The sequence below is a fragment of the Arabidopsis lyrata genome (assembly GCF_000004255.2).
Source record: "Arabidopsis lyrata subsp. lyrata unplaced genomic scaffold ARALYscaffold_4, whole genome shotgun sequence".
In the NCBI taxonomy this organism is placed as follows: Eukaryota; Viridiplantae; Streptophyta; class Magnoliopsida; order Brassicales; family Brassicaceae; genus Arabidopsis; species Arabidopsis lyrata.
This window is the reverse complement of record NW_003302552.1, coordinates 10,854,084-10,876,621: the sequence shown is the minus strand read 5'-3', so window position 1 is coordinate 10,876,621 and position 22,538 is coordinate 10,854,084. Positions and strand designations below refer to the sequence as shown.

The following is a 22,538-nucleotide window of genomic DNA, read 5'->3' as shown; positions in this document are numbered from 1 at the left end:
TAGTCCATCCTTGTTGTGGTTAGTGTAAAACAGTCCTAAGTCTTTAGTACCTTGAATGTATCTTAGGAGGTGTTTGATACCATTCCAGTGCCTCTGAGTTGGACATGAGCTGAAGCGAGCTAGGAGGTTCACGGCAAAACAAATGCCTGGTCTAGTATGACTAGCCAAGTACATTAACGCTCCTACAGCACTGAGGTATGGCTTTTCTGGACCGAGAATTTCTTCATCGTCCTTCTTGGGACCGAATGGATCACTGTCCAATCCTAGGCTCCGGACAACCATTGGGCTGTTCAATGGGTGGGCCTGGTCCATATTGAATCGCTTGAGTACTTTTTCAATGTAAGCCGATTGATGCACAAGGATTCCTCCTTTGACGTACTCAAGTTGTAAACCCAAACAGAATTTAGTTTTACCTAGGTCTTTCATTTCGAATTCTGCTTTCAAGCAGTCGACTGTTTGGGAGATTTCACCAGATGTTCCGAGGATGTTTAGATCATCCACGTAAACTGCTATGATTACAAATCCTTTGTTTGAGTATTTCTTGATGAAAATGCAGGACTGATGGGATCGTTTTTGTAGCCTTCTCTGATGAGATATTTGCTTAACCGGTTATACCACATACGTCCACTTTGTTTCAGTCCATACAAGGATTTGTTCAGCCTGATGCAGTATTGATCTCGAGATGCATGCTTATCTTTAAGCTCTATGCCATCTGGTAATCTCATGTATATTTCATTGTCCAGGGGCCCATAGAGATATGCGGTGACAACATCCATTAACCGCAAATCTAGATTTTCTCTTATGGCCAGACTTATGAGGAATCGAAAAGTAGTTGCATCCACCACCGGAGAATAAGTCTCCTCATAATCGATTCCGGGTCTCTGTGAGAATCCTTGTGCTACAAGCCGTGCTTTATAACGAACGACTTCACCGAGTTCGTTTCTTTTACGCACAAAGACCCATTTATGGCCCACTGGTTTGACATTGAATGGTGTCCGGATGATCGGACCAAACACATTCCTGAGTTTGAGACTCTTTAACTCCACGTTTATGGCTTCTTTCCATTTTAGCCAGTCTGTTCTATGAGTGCACTCTGTGATAGACGTGGGTTCTAGATCCTCTTGCGTGTTCGCAATATCAAGTGCTACTTTGTATGCAAAGAGAGCATTTAAGTCGACTTCTTTTCTGTTCCATTGGGTTCCAGACATGTTGTAATTGATAGAGATCTCATCGTTATCGATCTCGTCAGAACCTAGAGATTCGGCGTCCCGAACCTCTTCTGATGGTTCATTAGAGTGAGTCTCAGCGCGCGCTATGTCTGTTATATTGGGAATCCCGGTTTCAACTATTGCACCTTTCTTTGATTTCCGTGGATTCTTGTCTTTGGAACCTAGAGGTCTGCCACGTTTATTTCGTGATGCAGACTCTGTAGCAACTTGAACTTGTCCCGTTGGAACAGTGATTAGTACTGGTACATTACAAGCTGGTATGTACGATTTGGTTACTTTGTTCGGGTCAGCAAAGGAATCTGGCAATTGATTAGCTAGCTTTTGATAGTGTATAATCTTTTGGATCTCCGAATCACATTCTAGAGTCCGAGGATCTTGCCAATTTAAGGATGTTTGATTCCATGATAGCTCTTTGACCAGCTTGTGTTTCTCTCCACCCAATGTTGGATATACCGATTCATCAAATTGGCAATCCGCATATCTGGCCTTAAATAGGTCTCCAGTGGTCGGCTCGAGATATTTGATGATGGTGGGAGAATCAAAACCAACATATATTCCCATCCTCCTTTGAGGTCCCATTTTGGTTCTATGTGGTGGAGCAATGGGTACATAGACTGAGCACCCAAATGTTTTGAGATGGGAGATGTCTGGCTCATGACCCTGTAATAATTGGGATGGGGAATATCTATGCTCACTAGATGGTCGGATGCGTATTAGTTCAGCAGCATGTAATACTGCATGTCCCCAAGCTGAGACCGGGAGTTTCGACCTCATGAGTAATGGTCGAGAAATCCATTGGATTCGTTTAATGAATGATTCAGCAAGTCCATTCTGAGTATGGACATGTTCCACATGATGTTCAACGGTCACCCCCATGGCCATACAGTAATCATTAAACGCTTGGGAAGTGAATTCACCAGCATTATCAAGACGTATAGTCTTTAGTGGGAAGTCTGGAAAGTGGGCTCGTAATCTGATGATTTGAGCCAACAACCTAGCAAAAGCTTGGTTCCGAGAAGACAATAGGCATACATACGACCAACGGGTCGAAGCATCTATTAGTACCATGAAGTACCGGAATGTCCTAGAAGGTGGGTGAATGGGACCACAGATATCTCCTTGGATTCTTTCCAGAAAATGCAATGTCTCTTTGGACACTTTTACTGGTGAAGGCCGAGTGATCAACTTCCCTTGGGAGCAAGCTATGCAAGCTATGCACGTGAGGTGCTGAGGGAAGACTCGGTTTTCTCCAAGGGTGTGTTCTTGAGAATTTTGGATTGATTTATGCATCATGGTCGTACCGGGATGACCAAGCCGGTCGTGCCAAATAGTGTAGTCTTGGAATCGGGCTTTGAGAGCATTATTAGCCTCAATCATACTGACCTTAGCATAGTAAAGGCCAGTAGATAATGCGAGTATAGTCTCGAGGACTTGTTTATGGCCAAGTGTGATCTTAGCAACTGTTCAGATGATAGAATCAATCGAGGAGATCTGAGATCTCGTAGTCCATGGGATCGGTCGGCTCGGCTCGGTCGTGCTGATAACGTGTTGTGAAACTTTCTGTTATCTCTCTTCATTCCATGAATAATGATACATATATATAGGCATATAAACCTAGGGTTTTAGAGTACATAATGAATAACCCTGATGGGCTTATTGGGCCCGGTTATAAGTCCAATATGATGTATTATAACAATAATCAATTAATCATCCTACGGCACTACAGTTTCTCACATAAGTCCTTGAATCGATTCACTTTTCTAAGAACACAACTACACGACCGTTATCAAATCTGACAGCCTTTCCACTTCGTCATCTTCAATCTTCCATTTATTCACACCAATTGACATCTAAACAAATTAATGGCCATTATCTCCGAAGCCAATACCTCTTTCAAAAATCTACCCTATAAAAGCCGAGCATACAAGCAAACCAAAAAGCTCCAACAAGTCACCAAAATAAAAGCATGTCAACAAATAAAATTCAGCCCTCTCCCCAGCCATTCACGTTTCAAATTTTCGTGAAATGGATGGAATTCACTCATTCAGCTATTTCATTGTTCGTCGTTAACAATAATTTGTTGTCGTTTAGTTTTCTTATAGTTTTAGTTCCAATCAATATTTTAATTTTAAATTGTTCTAAGAGTGACTTTCTTTCTTCTGGTGTTTTACATGTTTCCTTAAATTGTTCAGTTTGACATGGCTTACAAAGCTTATGAAATTATGATAATTGTCTGCTAAGATTTTGGGTCATGTTTATATTCGTCTAGGAGGTTGTCATCTACAGGGAAAAATATAGTTACAAGTGATCTGATTTTACTACATTGTAGTATGATCGCATGTACTTGTGTGAGAGAAACAATAGAGCAGGAGAAAGTGTAAAAGCAATTTTTGAAATGAGATTAGCAAAATGGGGGTTGCTAAGCACATTCGTAAATGTTGATTTCAGGGAAAGTCTACTCCCTCGCTACTTGCATAACCCCTCAACTCCCTTCTTTAACGATTACATGTAGTCTAAGTTATATTAGCATTAACTGAAGATTTTTTATTGTTATTGGAATACAACCATATATATTGTAATTCTATGGCCGTTGTGGTTGCACTTTTGGTTTCTTCTACAAATTTTCAGCTTTTGAGAAGTTTGTAAGTAAGATACATAAATGAATAAATAACATGTCCAGAAAATTGATTTCCAAAAGCTTGAAGGTGTTAAAAACTAAAAAAGTTAGAAAGGACAAGCGGTTACATAGAGAGTTAATGTTAGATCACTTGGACTCTTGGAGAATTAGCTTGTATAAAGCAAGAGAAACTGTTATAAATAAATGAAAGTAGTCAAACACTATACAAAAGAAAACAAAAAAAAAAAATCATAACCCATCTGGCATAGTGTGAAAAGATTAAAATGAATAATACGAGAAATGAAAAAATCGATACGAAAATAATTTAAGAGAAGGATAGAGTTTAAAATAATACTACGTAGACTGATAGTAATAAGAAGTAAAACTTAATTTAAAAATTTGTAAATATAAACTACAATAAACAAAAAAAATTGATAGATGACACTAAACAATTAATAGTATCTAATATTTCTTTTGTTCAAATGTTAGAAATAACATAACATCACATTGTTAAAAAATTTAACTAAACTGGTATAAGTATTACCCGGGCGTAGCCCGGATTTTCTTCTAGTAGTAATAATAATGATAATATTTTTGGCTTTGTTAACTTTTTTTTTTTCTCATAAGTGTTTCGCTTTATTAATTACTAGATATGGACCCGTGCGTTGCACGGGTTACCGGTCGAAATTGTCATTTTTAATTTTTATTTTTGTAGGCTTAACTAAAATTATATAAAAATATGTTTAAATTTTAGAAAATGTAGGATTTTCATTATTTTTTAATATAGATTAATTATGCATAATGTGCAATACAAAATACTATTTGTACTTTTGTTCATTATATGTTACAGTATGATATTTAATAAATGTTCATATGTGTATTATTGAATTTTAATAAATTATCTACATCCATATCGGAAGAGCGTATAACACTTTCTAATTTTCAATGTGGGCATGATGGAAAAAAAAATTGTGACAATATGAGACAGTTTATATTCACATCATGTAACTGTACTTGATAATATGATAAATCCTCAAAACAAAAAGACAAATTCATAAAGAATTAGGAAATTTGCACTTAATAACCTAAGACTAAAAAAGAATTAAGAAAATAATATTAACTAAACAAAGTTTATTTGCTACATGGTTTTTGTCAATTTTTAGCCCATATTACTCATTAGTTATTCATGGTCTATTTTTTCTTTCATCTCGCCGGCGAGAAGTCTCAAATCTCTATTTTTCTCTCATTAGATTTCTCTTACTTTTTGCTCGATCTCCTCTTTTTTTTTTTTTTTTCTCTCTCTCGTTGGATTTCTACACCACCAAATTTTTTTTTCTTTTTCCATATCACTATATCTCTCCTTCGTCAGGCACCACCACTAAGTCTCACTACTCCGACCCACCTGGCCACCACCACAGCTGAATCTCACAACTATCACAATCATCATCACCATCAATACTAAATCTCGCTCATTCTGATCCACCATCTTCATCAACATTTACCACCACCACCACCAAGCTTGAACCACCGCCATCAACACCAACACCACCGTTACTCCATCTTCCCCTCTTTGTCTAACTGCTCTTACTTCTCCACCTTTGTTATCTCTTCCGATATCAGGTCGAGTTTCTTCGACAAAAACTCTATTTTAAGTCCATCGTCGTTCATAATTCTTAATTTGCCTCAATCGCCATATATTCTTAATTTGTCTATCTATCTATTTGTCTATCTATAGAGGTGATTATTTAGAATCCTTTTTCTTCTAGGATTAATAATTGATCATAATATTTCTTAATTATCATAGTATATAATAAGATTGTATAACTTCATAAATCTTTTTTAATATTAAGGAAAAAGTAATCTTTTTCTTTTAGAATTAGTACATTTAAATTAGAATTAGTAAATAATTTTTTAATTTCTATTTTTATTCAATACGATACATATAGTTTCCTTATAATTATTTTTTCTACTTTAAAAAAATTATTTGTTATAAGCTATCTATGTATGTGGAAGCCCCTTTGGCCCATTGGTTGACCAAATGTTGATTAATGCTTCTACACAAAGAGGTATGGGGTTCGAGTCCCAGATATTGCGATTTATTAACAAATTTGCAGATTAATGGAGGAAAGTGTGCAAGAGATCTCCAGCGATGTACAATTATAGCCGCTCGCCATGATTCTACGCAAAGAAGGAAGTATCGCCAGGTCGTGGATCATTGAAGGTATTCATCAAGATCATGAAGAAAGAAGTGTAGTCTGTCGTGGATCTAGTAAGGGTCGGAAGAAATTGTCAGTTGTAGAATCGTCTATGTAACAGTTCTCATAATTTGCAATTAATAATAAATCTAGACGACAAAAAAAAAAAAAGCTATCTATGTATAGTTTCCTTATAATTTTTTTTTCTTAAATTTCTAATTTAATTTTTATTTTATTTTTGTTTGATATAAGATATATACGTATAATTTTCTTATATATTTTTTTTCTAAACATATATTTTTTTGGATTTGACATGTGCGTATAATTTTCTTATATTTTTTATAAAAAATAAATAAAAAAAAAAATTTCGTTTTACACATATCAAAACTTGAGATCGATAAAATTGTCACATGTCACGATCCTATGAGTTATTGACTTTGAAAAACATACTTTATATAATAAGATACCAAACCATACAAGGGCCAAAATAACAGAAGGCCTTACAAAAAAGGTTTACATATATATTACTTGATGCCCAAAACGAGTCCAACAAGGGCACCGCCTAAAGAAGATGGGATATCGTGATTCCACCCAGAGACACGTGACGTTAGCTGGATTTGCAAATACACGTGTTGGAGGAAAAATCTTAAGCTTTCCGACAACAACCTCCGCTGTATGAGCTACAGATTCCGGTGAAAAGAAATCATCGCCGAATATATCGAACTTTGATTCTTTTGTTTCTTCACCGTTAACTACACAATAGATGGAAAGATATAATACAGATCGATTAAACTTTTCCGCCAAAAACCTCAAAAAGTTAATTGAGATCCTACGAAAACGGATAAAGAGAAAACTAAATCTGATTAATTCACAAGTTTTTGCTAAACCAATCGAAGCTCCAGAAAATTAACAGCTAAAGGCAAATTAAAATAAGCGACGGAAAATTCTTCTTTTCTTCAACTTTAGTTACCAAACTCTGATGAGTTTCTGTAAACCGGTAGATCAAAGGAAAGAGCCGGAAAAGAAACACCGTTAAGCGACTAATCGCCTAAAACGCCTCCGCCAACACATAACCAATGAGATTATTGAAACACGGAGAGATAACGCCATAATAACCAAAAGCCAGCCAACGCCGCTATATAAGCCGGTCATATAGCCAGCCACCACCGATATAGAAATCAGATGATGCTAGAAGGAAAGCTGGAAATGGATCCAGACGGCAAAACTAACGATGAAAAAGCTTTCTCTCTCTTTGAAAGATTTTTAGAGAGAGAAAGCCGTGCCCGGCTTTGTTAACTTATGTCAGAAGTTTCCATTTAAATATTATTAATACACACTAATGTTATTGTTTTGTCAACAGCTGGTGGCAAATAAAATCCAGGAGATGCATTCTTCTAGCAGTCTAAACTTCAGGCGCTTTGCTATATCCAAGAAAATCTCCATCCTCTTGTGGAAATCTGAACCACTCTCCTTGCATCTAAAGGATCCAGAACACTCACACTGCTCTGTCAAATGAGCGGCTTTCACCTGATTGCACCTATTGCACACTAGATCCTGCAACTGGTACATTCTCTCCCTCTGTCTCACCATCTGGACAAGGCTATTCTCCATCTGCTCTTTGTCATATATCTTCCCACACTGCGGATCCGCACATGACCATTCTTTTTCTGTTAATAGAGCTGGGTCTCTGCAGAAATCTAGGTCTCTGTAGGCACCGCAGTTGCTGCAACGAGGGAAAAAAAAAAATTAACACTAGGCATTCACAGCTGTCTTACTGGTTACTCCTGCAAGAGAGTCAAGTATTTGAAACACAATAGGTATGCCTTTGAGATACCTATTGTGTTTCAGTGGTTTCTACACGTTTTTCTACAAAGAGAGTCAAAAACAAAGTACAAGTACATTATTGTCTGGGATTCAGTGGTTTCTACACGTTTTTCTATTTTTTTCTTGTTACACCACGATCACAGAAAGGGGTGTGCAAGGAAGTCTCTACCCTCTAAAGCATGTGATATTTGTTTTTCTAATGAGCTAGTGGCCCGAAGAAAACTGGACTTCAGAAAGCTATTTATCTATTAACTAGATGTAGCGAATCACCCACAATGCATACAGCTCAATCACGGGAATTGAGCATTTCTTTTGGTCAAGTAATATATACCTGCAAGCCACGTTGGGTAAGATGAAGGATGGCCCAGGATCAATAAATCCGGCTTCAGCAGCACATTCTTTTACTTTAATGTACTTCAACAGACTCTTTCTCATTACCTACACAGAAGAAATCAGTTATCCAGCTTTACTGCTTAACATAGTTTCAAGAACCAAAGAACCAAAGAACCAGATTTCCAAAAGTTTAGGTTGGAATGGTGAATGAAATCAGATACAGAGAGGCTCTCAGACCATAAAGACAAACAATGCTTCAATGGGACTTTTTCTAAGAAACAAAAAACTGAGAGAGATTTGTTCAGACTTCATAGCAAAACTGAACCAGCATCAGGTAAAGATGGAGAATATACCAGAACATCTTGCTGAACGTTTTGATCAAGAGCCAGAACAGCAGTAATAATTTGTATAAATTCGAACGTGTAATCTCCTTTGGGAGCTTGACCAGAAGCCCAAGATGCATCTGACACGTTTATATCCATCATGTGTGACCTGATATTACCAATCTTCTCAACAATCATGCTTATGAACCGGGTTCCTATCTGCATAAAGTGAAAATATATATATATATATATATATATATTTTTTTTTTTTTGTCAAACAAAGTGAAAATATATATATGAGACAAAAAATTTGAGTGAATGAAACAAAGAACCAAGTAAATTGACTTTAAGGCTACCTGTTCCTTGAGATATTCTACCATATCTGCCTCTAAACTCTCTGCACTGCCCCACTTTTTCTCTAATGCAAATTTCCAGGGGCCAAATATAAACGTGGCAACAATTATGATGAAATCCTTCTGCCAAGATAGATGAGATGCATAAGCGTTCAAGATGAAATGGTCCACGCCGCTTAGCTTAATAATGAACATTAGGGATCATCTGTCTGCAAACCTGAATATACTCGGGTAAATGCCGTGCAACGCTCCACTTTGGTTCAATAGTCACTTCATCACCTGAAATTTCATCTTCGGTAGCTCGGATACCAGCATAGTTATGCTACAATGTTAAGGAAATGGTTTGTCACGATAAGAGAAAAATATTATGAAAAAGGTAACACAAGAACTCATGAAGGTAGATGGAAATTTAGTAGATTTTACTTCTCAGTTGTAGTTCATTTAACCATGTAGTTGAAAAGATAATACAAGAGGGAAGTATAAGACATAAGAACGCCAACCTGGTCCATGAAAAGTAACGAGTGCCAGTAGTGAACCGGCTCAAGCAAGATCCACTTAAAGATATCTCTGTCGGTGGCAAAGCATAAGACATGAAAATGAGGTCCATTAGAGATTTAGTCATAGAAGTATATACTGGGGAATGAAGAAAACCAACCTACTCCCCATCACTGTGAGCAAGCTTTCACAATAAGTCTTAGCAGCAGATAGATCAAATTTCCCTGTGTCGATAATGACCTTTGAGAAGTCTGCGTATATTATTATAGCACCTAACCTCCGCAAATCAGTCAAAAGCAGCGCAAACACCTTTTGCATGACCTACAATATTCAGAAAAACCGCAATATGTCAAATGGATTAAGAAATCTTGAATGCAAAAGACGTGGATGTAATCACATATCTCAAGATCTTAAGGCTGATTTGGAAATTATGAGTTATGACAGGGATACTGAAGCAAGGAGATATAACTTGTAAGCTACAGATTCGACTAAATGAGTTGATAGAGAAAGATTCAGACAACCCATTTATACCATATTAAAAGCACAAAACATTAAATGTCATTTACCTTGTGAAGCATGAGATGGAGAGCTGGATCGTGAAGCTTTGAGGAAGGGCTACGTAAAATATGAAATTACTGATTGGTATCTAACAACTCAAGAATAAATTGAATATGTAGTAGCAGGATGTGATATAATGATACCTGCGGAGCCACCAAGACAGATGTTGCAAAATGGAATCAGCATATATATTGCCAGACTTACACGCATCATGCAACAAGCGCTTGATCAATTGTTTCAGGACACGAAATGCTTGCGCACATCCATTATTCTCATCAAAACTGCCATTATCGTTTAAGCTACTTCCTCTAGAATTCACACCTTGTTCAAATCCCAAAAAGCTGCCTCCTTCCATTTCACTCACCAGGTCACTTTTCAGAAGGGCATTAACAGCTAATCTATGGACCTGCATGATGCATGTTGTTTACGATAAAATTCCAAAAAGCACGCGTGATTAAGGAAAAAAGGGTTATATGACCTTTAACTCCACAGACACTTTTCTGTACGCTCCAGGGAATAGCAAACTTGTCTGTTGTAACTGTAACAAAGAAAAGAAAAATCCACATAAACGAAAAAGAGAAAAAAAAATCCACATAAACCAAAATGCAAAAAATATAAACAATTTGATGACATACCTCATCAGCTAGAAATGTCTCTTCATTGTTTATATCTCCAAGGTCTGGAACACCATTATCTGAGACCCAAAGAACCTGTAATACAATACCAAATTCAATGATATGGAAAAAAGATCAGTGATACATGAGAGAATAGCCTTTTGTCAAGGTCTGAGGAATATAATTTTGAAGCTGTAGAGGCACAGATCAAGATTAGTGGAACTCTTATGGAAAATTATCTGGACAGAAAGTCGAAGAAAGAACCTGTTGCTCGTCACGGAGTGCCCTGGACAGGAAGATATCTACTGTGAACGTTAACCAATCACGTCCAAAATTCCCCAGAGGCACCTAGTCAGTTGTTTAGGAAATATCAATAACTGCATAAAGACACTAATATGAAGAAGTACATTTCCACTTTACAAACCGTAACCTACATGGGCGTATCTTGACTGGGCAATCCTCCGATCCAACCACTGAATTGCTGAAGCACAACGGAACACTGCTATTTTTGCTGCTGGACGTTGCCAGGAGACAGGCTATATGCATCACAACCACATCCAACACGTACATATTTAGCATTACTTGATCAAATTAAAGTTCATCATAACATAAGAATGAAGCCGATCGGTTGATATGTCAAGGAACCTGATAACTATTGTCATCGTCGTTGAAGGGAATCCTCACACATGGGAAATCGTCCAGGGCCTTTACACCTTCCTTCATGGTGTTAAAGTCAGGGCATTCAATGACTGCCACAGTTGGTCCACAATTTTCTTCTCTGCAGGAAAAGGTAACAATGGGAAAAATTCAAACCAGAGTGTGTGATGACCTGACCGACATGAGCGTCTTAGAGAAGTCCAAAATCCGTCATTGTCACACTCTTTTTGTTTTTTTTGACAATTAACTTTGCAGAATTTTTCTAATTCAAGAAGTTTTATGAAGAAGAACTAGATCATGCAGGAACAAATTACAATAGGAAAAAGCATGCCCAACTGATCAGCATTAGAAAAATTATGTGTTTCGTAAAATCTGCTGCACTATTCAGGGAAATGATACCTGTATTCACAGAGCGCTTTTTGTAAATTTTTCTTGGCAGCTTCTGGATGGTCAACATACTCGACCTGATGATTAGCATTAGACAAGCTTGAAAAATGCAGGACTGTTATCGCACGGCTTGTACATATTTTAGAGCTTACCTGGAAAAGGATACCATCCCAAGAAAATGGCTCAAGTGACAATTCTTGGCAACTATCTCTAAACTGTCTCTCTAGGGCAGATGATAATAATTCCTTGTCACCGTAAGGATTGACTACCACAACAGACATACGCTTCAAAGCATGACAATATAAAACATAAATAGCACGACCTGTTGAGGTGCTGCAAAACGAAGGAAACCATGATATAAGATAATAGAGAATCAAATAAATTAAGCCAAATAGCATATGCCCAGAGAATAAAAGAGACAAAAAAAAAGTTCAAAATAATATGACTACAAAAGTAGACATGATGTTAACACTCGAACATTGATGAAAATTCACAAGCAAGACCATCCTAAAATGAAGCTCTACCTGTGATACAAACAAACAAGTGGAATTGAATTCTCCAAGTAGCGACACTCAGTTGTAGTTATCCTGTGAAGTTCACCAAGTTTCCATCCATCTTGGGTGTTACGGTGTTTGGCCGTGTCTTCAATTTTGCATACACATCCAATCTGACATATAGCACTAAACTCCAGAGGCATCTTAGTTTCATATATGCCCTGCCAAAGTCAAAATGAAATCAAAGAATTAATCGTTAAAACAGTGAAGTTTTTTCTTGTTTAACAGTGAAGGCATGTGAAGGGTATTCGATAGACTCAAAGGTTGGGATTCTGATGGCATTTTATTAGATTACTTAATAATAATAGTAATAAACACACCTCAATTTCGGGGTCTGCAAGTAGAGCGGCAAGCTTTTTGCTTTCTTTTTTAAATTGATCTTCCTGAATATTGACCTGTAAAGAAATAAAGAAAAATTATAACTAACTAGAAAAAATACAAGAAGCAAGATGTGTATTGTGTAAAAGACATGCCTCCATCAAATTGTAACAAGGCTTTCCATGAGGAAGAATCTTGTTGATACACTTTCCCGTGAAGTTTCCAGCTATAGAAGCTTTGGAATTAATGTAAAACACCCTTGGGATCGTCAATGGGATCTTAAGCATCAATCCTTCCACAACAACCCAAGCAAAAAATTGCCCGCTCTGTGGACTTTGGACCAACTGTATTATCTGAGAAACTCGGAAAGACAACATTTAACATGGTTGCAAAAGATAAGCCAATTATATAAACATAATGAGGTCTCACCAAATGTCATGCATACCTGCAAATAGGAACTAGTCAAAGCTTCTTCAGGCCTCCTAAAGTATGAGCCTACACCTGCTCTTCCCTTACAGACTTTTTTATTTATCTTGTGAGCATCAATCTGATTACAAGGCTTTAGATCATCAAACCTACACAAGGAAGAGATACACAGTGTCGACAAGTTAAGAAACTTTTCATAAGAGTATATTTATTGACCTACATTTTGTTCCAAATCAAAACCAAATAAACTTCAGGAGAATAATTATCATTAACGAAAAAGTACCTTCTTTTTTTCTTATTCTTTAGAGTCATTTTCCATTTTCTTTTTTCCAGTTCAAGCCATCCTTGGTAATCTACATTCTTGTCAACGTTCTGAAATGAGATATCATGGAACTCTGGATCCCAACTCTCTTGCTGCTTACCCTCAGAGTGATTTCTATCGACTTCATATGAATGCGCAACTGGCTTTGGCCCTTTTACGGAAGGTCTGTTTTCTTTGCAAAAATCTTCAATATCCGCCAGTACATTATCTTGAGTTGTCGAATGATTTTTGTCCAAGACACCATCTTTGTTTGCTGAGCTAAACATATCAACTATTTTTCCCTGACGAAATTTGTCAGAGACCTTTTTCTCGAGCCAATTAGGATGACGCACCCTAAGTACAGGATTTGCCACCTATAGAGGTCATATAAGTGGTTAGATGTTTTTTAACACTAAACAAAGACACAGATAAAAAGGAGTGAAAATAGAAGTCACAATGAACCTTCTGCATTGCAGCAGGAATGGTAATAACTTTTTGAATAGCTGAATGAAGACGCTGCTTGTAATACCTCCAGTCAATAATTGAACGGATTCCAGTATATGATGATATCTTGCACCATTTTTGCAGATAAAACTTTTTTTCTGTAAATTTAGAATAGTTACATCACATTTGAACGTTAAGAATGCAACAATACATACTCAAACAACGGAATGTTTACCAGGATCATCCGTTTTAAATATGGCAACAGGGACAGCACGTTCACTTACAGGTGTCCCCTAATCATGAAAAAGTTGGTAAGTCATAAGAGTTAAAGATACTATGAACAGTGTGAATGAGACACTTATGCTAGAATAGCTGAGCAAGATGCTTAACGAACAGTAAAATACTGAGACGTGAGCAACATTCTTGAATAAGAGATCATGTAAATATCAGCAGCGTTCCTAACCAAGAGAGCTTCCTACAGTAGATATTATTCAGTAATGCAAGCCACTGTCGTAATCATTGACTAGACGTCAACGAAGAAGGGCAAAAAGTTCCATGAAATTTCTAAATTTGACAGAAAATGTACCTCTGGTTCACGAGCAACGATGTATTGGCAGCGCAGTCCTTTATCTTTGACCATTGTATCACCAAGAAAATCAGCCAGGCGTTTTGCTGTGGTCACTGCACATGACTTTTGTTGACCATAATCTGCTAACGATTTGCTCATAGTGCTTGATTCTGATATATAATCTAGCAATTCACTATCGGCAATATATTTTCCTTGACCCTGAAGGAAAACTTGTCAGCAAAATAACACGGTTGTAAAGAAGAAATAAATCTTCCTTCTCAAAACCCAGAAACAAGATATTTGATATACCTCGAGTAGGTCAAGCCAACGATCTGCAACAGCTGCAACAGCAGAATAACACTCTTCAAGGGTTGATCCATGCAGAAATTTGTCAAATAGCTCGGCCTGTAGAAAAAGGAAAGATCCATGAAGTGTAAAGTAAAATAAAAGGAAAAGAACAAACTTAGCTGACATCCAAGTTTTTGAGACACTACACATGTACATTTATCAAGTCAAACTCTGCTTATTTTCTTGGTAAACTACCAAATCATGAACGTCTTACTACATTACGCAGTCCATATTTTTAATAAGCTTGTTAACACAAGAATCCAATAAAAAAAGATGGAGATGTTTAAGGAAAATACATTTTTTCATATAACAGAGATTTCTAAATCCCTTTTTTTTTTTTTGAACAATGAAGCCTCAATAAAAGCCAATGATACCTGGAAAACTTTAATGAGTTTCAGCTCTCCTCTACGCTTCATCTCAAACCCCTTGAGTTCTGCTATGGTTCCGTCATGATTGAAAACAGCATACCGCTTCTTAATTAAGATTCCCTCTTCCTTGGATGCAGGAATAATCATTGCCTGGATGTAGAGTGTTAGAGATATTATTTTTGTCAAGCATATCAAAGGGCAGCACACGTCAAAAAGTCATAGCATTTATAAGGCATACCTTGTACGGTCCATCCACTTCAAATTCAATTGAGCATTCGCTATGTGAATTATATGTCTTTCGTACAGGATCTACTAGAGTCTGTTCCAAAACCAATAATCAAAGCAAAAAGCTTTCAGAAACTCAAATTCTTTGTTATATCATTCTGCCTATTGACAAAATTGAAAACAAAAACTACTTTTAGGGAAATGTATAGATCGGGATACCTGATATTGGTCATTTGAATTATTCTTCGCCACATCAACATTAAGTATTACACACGGATACGAGATGGTGAATTTCTTCATATCTCTGCAATAAACAAAACATGATTGAAAGTTTATTGAACGTCTTCATAACCACAAGAAATGTAATTCCACCTTAAAAGATATGGAAAATACAAAACTCTTTCAAATATCTTATATAATAAAAACATCTAAATCATACAGATTGCAAAACCTTACATCGTTTTAAAAGTAAAGTTCTCAGGAAAAGATCCAGGGAGAGCACACCATATACCATCTGTATCCAGCTCAAGTGGTTTCCCAATTCGCTCAATAAGCAAACGAGCATTCTGGATGATTTTGGCTCCAGTATAAGTAACTACACCAGCCATTTCCATGGAGTACCATCTTGCGCCCCTGTAATCAGGTTTCAAGTAAAGCTTTCAGGTCAACCAAAATACAAAAATGATGATGTAAATATAACTAAATTCCAGGCTCTTTGCAAGAAATCAGAGGGCTCACTTTCGCATGACATATCCATAAAAGGAATTAAGTATACACTTATGAGCTAGCTGCAAGGAATCGTAAACCACTACCATGTCCTGTTGCAGAAGTTTGATGTCAGATAGCCATCAGTCAAAAATAAGTTCCAAGGATATAAGATATAACTTACATGTGCTTCCTGGATCTTGATTGAATTGCCACTTGCCTTGGCCTCTGACAACTTTCCCTTCCAGACCTTGTTAAGTGTTTTGTATTCATACCTCCTATCTCGAAAGCTATAATTACATGCATAAACACCAATAAAAAATTTGAAAAAAATAAAACAGCAATATGGAAAAAGTAGTTAGGACTTGGCTAAAGTTTCCACCATTATTATCAAAAGAGATTGCTTCATAAAAGACTAAACGTCCAAACAGAGTGTCATTGCTTCATAAAAGACTAAACATTCAAACAGAGTGTCAATCAAGAATAAGATTGGTAATAACAAAAGCCACACACCTACGCACAGTGTCCACATAGAACGGGTTTTCTCTCATGCATATCCCAGCCTCGCGAACTTCAGTGAATGGCTTGTCAAGTACTCGGCTATATGCCTGCCAAAACCAGAATGACTTACCGTTATACATTGACACTGTACGGAAAATATTATTATGAAAGGGAGAGAGAAGAGTACCTTTTGACAGTATTTTTTCAGTCGTTCTTTTAATTTGGATTGTTGTTCCACCTTTGGCAGATCAAGAAAAGGTTTTGAAGACTGCATATTTGCACCAGCATCAACAGATTCAGACTCAATCTGCTTCTTCAGATGGTAATATTCACTGTCAAACCATTTGAAAACAAAGTTAAGATCTTAAGACTAGATCAACAAGGTTTAAATCCATACTTAGCTGGAATATAAAATAAGCTAAACCTTTTATTTCCCTTGAACGTCACCCCACGCCAAACCCATTCAAGTTTTCTAAGACAGGTCTTTTCCGGGCCGTTGAAATCACATGCTGTGCAAACCTCATCCGTAACTATTGATGGTGGCTGACAATTAAGAAGAAACCTACCACTTAACATAATATATCTGCGGGCTTTGTAATCTTAAAAGTAATGATTGTGATTCATTTGTATATGGCACACAATCATTTAACTGAGAATTGATGTACCTGAAGCCTGTTTGTTAAGATGATATTTGGATACATCGCCGCGACATCAAGGTGATAAATAAGAGGCCCCTCTTCACGTATAGGATCATCCCGTAACTTCTCGAGCTGCAGAGATCAATAATGAAACCGCCAAACCATGGCGGAACTAAGACTTCGTCCGGAATCAGGTAACACAAAGGGAGATATAATTCATAAATCTAGAAGGTTCTATGGTCTGCTTTACAATATCAAAGCATGCAGATGTCTAGTTGGTGACAACTACTGTAGATGAAGGACACTTGATAAACACATTTCTTCTGGAGGCCCAAACAATAGTAGTCTAAGGACTTACTACGTTCTTAGAGTGTATAGGCAAACTCTCCCAGATTGAAATGCGCATGCATTGTCACCCATTCAAAAAGACAAGAGAAATAAGGGAACGAGCATTAAACCTCTGTCCTAATTCAGAAGAGGAATTCATTACCTTTTCCCTGATTACATCCTCTACTTCATCATAATTGGAAATTGAATCCATTTTCATTTTTCCTTCAACAGTGATAGCATATTCCAGATCCCGACCAAGGTTATCGATCAGTTGCTGGCAATCAAAGTGTCCAATATCAGATAGGTGCGTAAATTAGCTATGATGCAATCGTGCGCAGAAGAAAATGGAGCATTTATGCCTCAGGCATCCATTATAGACTACAAACGTTTTACTATAAACTGCACCACCTTATATGAGATTACTATAAACTATATCAGGAAAAAAGTGGTGTTCAGCAACCAGTAAGAAAGACCAACTAGCATTATTAAGTAAAATAAAAAGAAGATAATTTGCCTGGTATGCAGATGCATCGAGCTTAAAACTGGTTGGAATGTCAGATCTGAAAACACCACTTTGGAGGCACTCTACATGGCCACCAATATATGTCTCGCTTTCAAGAAGTTTACCTTGGTAGAACTTCTCAGGGTCAGCTTGATTTTTGTTGGGACATACAACATTTGCCTTGTAAGCCTGTGCTGGGAATGAAATATTTCCAATTAATAGAATGAGCCACACAGCAAGAATTTCTAAATATCTTTGTAGTAGATAGGAAGTCACCTCAACCATCAAAAGCATTTCACAAAGGGTGCCACTCCCTTTGCGTAAAACCTCATCAGGGACCATTGGAATGATAGTTGCGAGAGAAAAAACGAACGGATGGACATATGTCATGTATAGGTAGTAAGTTGCAACAGCATCAGAGACAGAGTAGGAGGCCATTGTCTGCAAGAAGATTCCCAACATGAAACAGAAATAAGATATAAGCTCCCAATTCTATGCAGCATCTTGCACAATTACAGCATGGACTAGAAAAATATCAACTGTATCATCTACATCCGCTGTTAAATGTTGTGTACGATAAGACACTGAGTTTAACAAGTTTCAACCCTTAATAAGGTAATTAGTTAAATTACTTGATCAAATATGTTACTCTAGCCCATTTCAGCGCCATCAAACAACTAGCTCTGATTCTAAAAAACTTTGTCACACAGAAATAGCATTTTATTAATTAATCAGCAATACCTGTGGCTTTTCCATTGCAAACCGAACCATGTCCTCAGGATTCACTTCCAGTGGATCGTAACCCAGTTTTGCCTTTGTAACAGCCTGGCATTTAGTTAAGAGGCAAGCACCACTCAGAATCATAATATGAATTCCTCCACAAAAGAAAAATAATGGCGAAAAGAAAGAAATAGAATGAACCTTCAGACCCTGGCTTCCCTGAGGAAGATAGCTGTCACGTTTCACCCAAGAAAAACAATCCAAATGGCACACAAACTTAGCTCGACATTCACCTTGATTATGATCACAACGGAATCCTAACTCCTGCAACCACGATGGAAGGAAAAAAAAACACATTTGTACTGTGGATGGGAACTGAGGAAAATATAGAGAGTAAAAAAAAGGCAAGATACAGGACTAATGCAAGTTTCTGAAATAGAACCAAGGTTTGGTAGATGACTGCCACCTTGCCAATTCTAAGAAGAATTCAGTATTCAAACGCAAAACACATGTCAGTCAATATTCAAAAGATGAAAATTTATACTTCACGGAAGCAGACAAATAATAAGTAGAAGCAGGCATCCTGGTGAAAGATAATTCACTAGACAGTATAGGAAGTGCAGCATTACTAATCTAGTTTTAAGCAGAGGCACATTCACAAGGTCACAACAAAATATCAGTGAATAATGTCACAAAGAATTCCCAAGTAGATCATATATTTCCTTATAGTAATGCAGACAGAATATTTTGTTAGCAATACCACAATGAAGGAAACGTGATACCTCGTTCATTTTGATCCCATGATGAGATGCTCTCCGTTCTATAAATGGCCAGTCAAAAAAGTCACCGTTGTATGTAACATAAATACCAGGTTTCAACTCTTGCATATGAGAAAACCATTTTCGGAGGAGTTCAACCTACAAATCAAAACCAAGAAAGTAACTTAATTCCAAGCACCTCAATCTTTCTGATACAAATATTCAAATCAAGAGCTAATTTACTTTACCTCGTTGTTAACATTCGTGACTTTGAAATACCCTTCAAACTCTGGTTTGGGTGTATATTCCAGATCTTCTATGTCTTTGCCAACACACTGAAATAAGTGCAAAGTTAATGCTACAAATATAATCAAACAAGATTGAAGTGGCCCAAATATTTAAGGGAAATGATAGAGCTGAGATATCAACCAGAGATGATATATCCAATGAAAAATTGTTAATAAAAAGAAAATCAAATATCATGTTTTAAATTATATAGTAAAACGTTATAAGTCCACAACAATAAGTCTTACAGTCACACATCAATCAATCAAACAAGCGGGATAATTTCATATGGATCATATCTGATTTATCTTGGATTAAGAATGCAATCAAAATAATCCAAATTATGGCACATAAGGGCTATATAGCAGCTTATCTACGTTTATGATTTGGAAACGGTCATCATCCATCATGTAATATATCATCATTGATTAGTTCAAATCCAATGCAATACAAATGTATGCAGCAGTTACCTCTCTGTTAGTAATTAGAAAACCTTGCCCATCAACCATGTAGGATATCATCATAATTTGATCATATTCAGCATCCGGGAACTTCAATGGAAGCTTTACTGTCTCTATATCGAATGCACAAACGCGAACTTCTGCGCGTTGGAGAAGATCCGTCCTCTTCTCTAGTATGACATCAGTGCTGGAAATACTGACATTGTACCATTGCCCACTACGCACATCTGGACAGCGAGAACACATGATGTTTTGACAACCTTGAGGGCTAAACCAGGATTAAAAGTTTGACTAAATAGGTTACCATTATCAATTGCAAATCGGACATGATAAGGAACATCGTACTCGCGGAGGTCCACCACAGAGTCTAAGCAGTCTTGAGGACGTTGTTCTCTGCATTCCAAGAATTAAAGAGAATAAAGAAAAAATGATCAGGGTATCTGAAACACCTGAGAAGAAACTTGGAAATTATAACTAAGGAACAACAGAGTTTCAAGGGATATAATTTGAAAGAACTCTGAAAATTTATAAGAAGAAAAATACATTGCCTTACCGTTTTCCAGCCAATATGGATTCGTATGCTTCAAATGCATCAAATTTTGCGAGGTTTCGTTCGACAATATGCAACAGATCCCTCTTGACTTCCACCAATTGTTGCACAGTGTCAAATGATACTTTGAGATATTTTTTTTGCAGGCCAGATAGATGATTTTTCTGCTCATGAACATAAGAAATCAAGAAACTCAAATTGGTATGGTAGGTCAACGAAAAAGTTAGCAAAAGTGACAACTAAATAAGAGGTACTGAAAACGTTCATATCTTGCATAATGCTGCCACAAAAGAAGAAGCATTAAACACTTTAAACATTTACTAGCAAAAGTTTTTTGAGTTACTGGCAGGCTAGATAGATGATTTCAGCACATGGAAGCAAGATCAGTTTTGAGTTGCAAGAAGAGGAAAATAAGTAAAGTTGTAGCAAATGTAATTGATATGAGTCCTCGGTATAGAAAGAAAGAAAGAAAGAAATCAACAGGTAGGTTAACAAAAGTCGCAGAATGAGGAAGTGAGCACTTGCAACTAGTAAAAGGAGTAATGGTTTACTGACTTACAAGATCAAGATCTTCTTTGTGAACAATCTGAATATCAGCAACTTGTGTTTGATATCGGCGTCTCAAGTAGGCTTCAACTTCCAGTTCCATATTGTCCTGTAATATTGGCATTGCAGTTTAGTTGACATATACTCGAAAACAGTCGAGTAGAGAGAGACAACATACTTTGGTGGCGGCATACAAGTAAGGGCGGAACTTGTACTTAGTCTTAAAAGAAGAGCCGTCCTGAAAAGAAACAAAAGGGAGTGGTTGAGCAACTGACTGGTAAGAAGAAGCTAACATAGTAGTAATGAGAAACACAGCTGGTCACCTGAGTGACAAAGAAAAGGTCCACACAACTAAAGGTTTTCCCAGTATCGGCATCTTCCCAAGATGACTGCCAACAACCAACATAGTAGACTAACCAATCAGTGAGAAGTTTTCTGTATTCAGAGAATTAACTAACTACCAGGGAAGTAGTCACAAAAGCACCACATCAAAAACACATGTTCGGGCAATATCGCATCTCCGAAGACACTTACTGATGCAAATGTGAGTAGCCACCCGAGGCGCGTTTCCCCTTGGGAGAAGAGCCCAAATCCAAGTTTAGTTTCGAGTTCATCTGCGGCTGAAACTTTCTGCATATTCGACCTCCGATCACTTCTCCTTCGTTTATTACGGCGATGCTAAGAGACTCACTCTTGTATCAAATAAATTAGGGTTCAAAACAAAGGGATTCGTGATTGACCCTGTTACGTTGTGATCGGTGAAGAGATGGAATTGTTAGAGAACGAAAAACACAATCTGGACTGATTACAAACTTTACTTATACTGTAAAGTTAAGATCCGGACGGAAACCGGATTCTTCCGTCGCCGGTTTCGCTCTGCCTTTCTTGCTCCGGTTATCAACAAGTTACGAGCTTTTTTTTTCCTTTTTCCGGCAAGTTTCCGATTTGGCCCCATTTTTGTAACTGGACTTTAATCTCGTCCGCCCCTCTTCTCAAAAGATTCTCTATTTAGCCCCCGTTATAAATTCTTTTTACTTAGATATTTATTTTAACTCAAGTAATTGGTAAAAGACAATAAAATCTAGACTTTTGGACATAATTACATATCCAACCTAAATTTGGATCTATATCCATTTATGTTGGGTTTCACTGTCGGATCTTTTAATCCGAAATCCTCAAAATCGACAATCCGAAGAGAATCCCTAATCTTTTTTTTTTTTCTCTCGAAGAAGAAGAGCAAAGAACTTGAAGAATTCACCGAATCTTTCCGCCGTTCTTCTTTCATAGATCTACGCTATTCTCGTCAAAGCCAATATACGACATCAAGATCCTCTCTGTTGGAAGACAAACAAAGGTAACAACTTTTGTAAAACTTGACAGCAAGAGGAATGGGCGTTAAACTGTC

The 22,538-nt window shown here is 37.1% G+C and overlaps 1 protein-coding gene across 2 annotated transcripts; it reads right to left on the bottom strand.

Annotated features, from left to right (window-relative positions):
* Positions 1-6,747: 6,747 nt before the first annotated feature.
* On the bottom strand, positions 6,748-22,109 carry LOC9315111 (DNA polymerase epsilon catalytic subunit B). Of its 2 annotated transcripts, XM_021027850.1 has the most exons (50): positions 21,668-22,109; positions 21,457-21,522; positions 21,312-21,371; positions 21,147-21,242; positions 20,591-20,751; positions 20,342-20,430; positions 20,047-20,264; positions 19,540-19,626; positions 19,316-19,450; positions 18,735-18,857; positions 18,555-18,638; positions 18,090-18,254; positions 17,826-18,002; positions 17,472-17,585; positions 17,009-17,113; positions 16,768-16,886; positions 16,531-16,675; positions 16,356-16,450; positions 16,027-16,132; positions 15,876-15,955; positions 15,594-15,770; positions 15,357-15,441; positions 15,151-15,231; positions 14,919-15,062; positions 14,506-14,601; positions 14,215-14,415; positions 14,023-14,103; positions 13,864-13,921; positions 13,647-13,786; positions 13,167-13,558; positions 12,903-13,032; positions 12,613-12,810; positions 12,460-12,534; positions 12,110-12,300; positions 11,738-11,918; positions 11,598-11,662; positions 11,187-11,319; positions 10,976-11,077; positions 10,806-10,889; positions 10,563-10,637; positions 10,406-10,465; positions 10,071-10,333; positions 9,936-9,984; positions 9,530-9,690; positions 9,375-9,441; positions 9,092-9,196; positions 8,878-8,997; positions 8,552-8,740; positions 8,197-8,303; positions 6,748-7,764 (listed from the first exon to the last, which is right to left on the bottom strand). In XM_021027850.1, exons 1-50 carry the CDS (start codon positions 21,767-21,769, stop codon positions 7,395-7,397), a joined length of 6,507 nt encoding a protein of 2,168 aa, XP_020883509.1. In that variant the 5' UTR covers positions 21,770-22,109; the 3' UTR covers positions 6,748-7,394. The 2 variants fall into 2 exon arrangements, with proteins under 2 accessions (XP_020883509.1, XP_020883510.1); XM_021027851.1 differs by lacking the exon at positions 14,023-14,103.
* Positions 22,110-22,538: the final 429 nt, after the last annotated feature.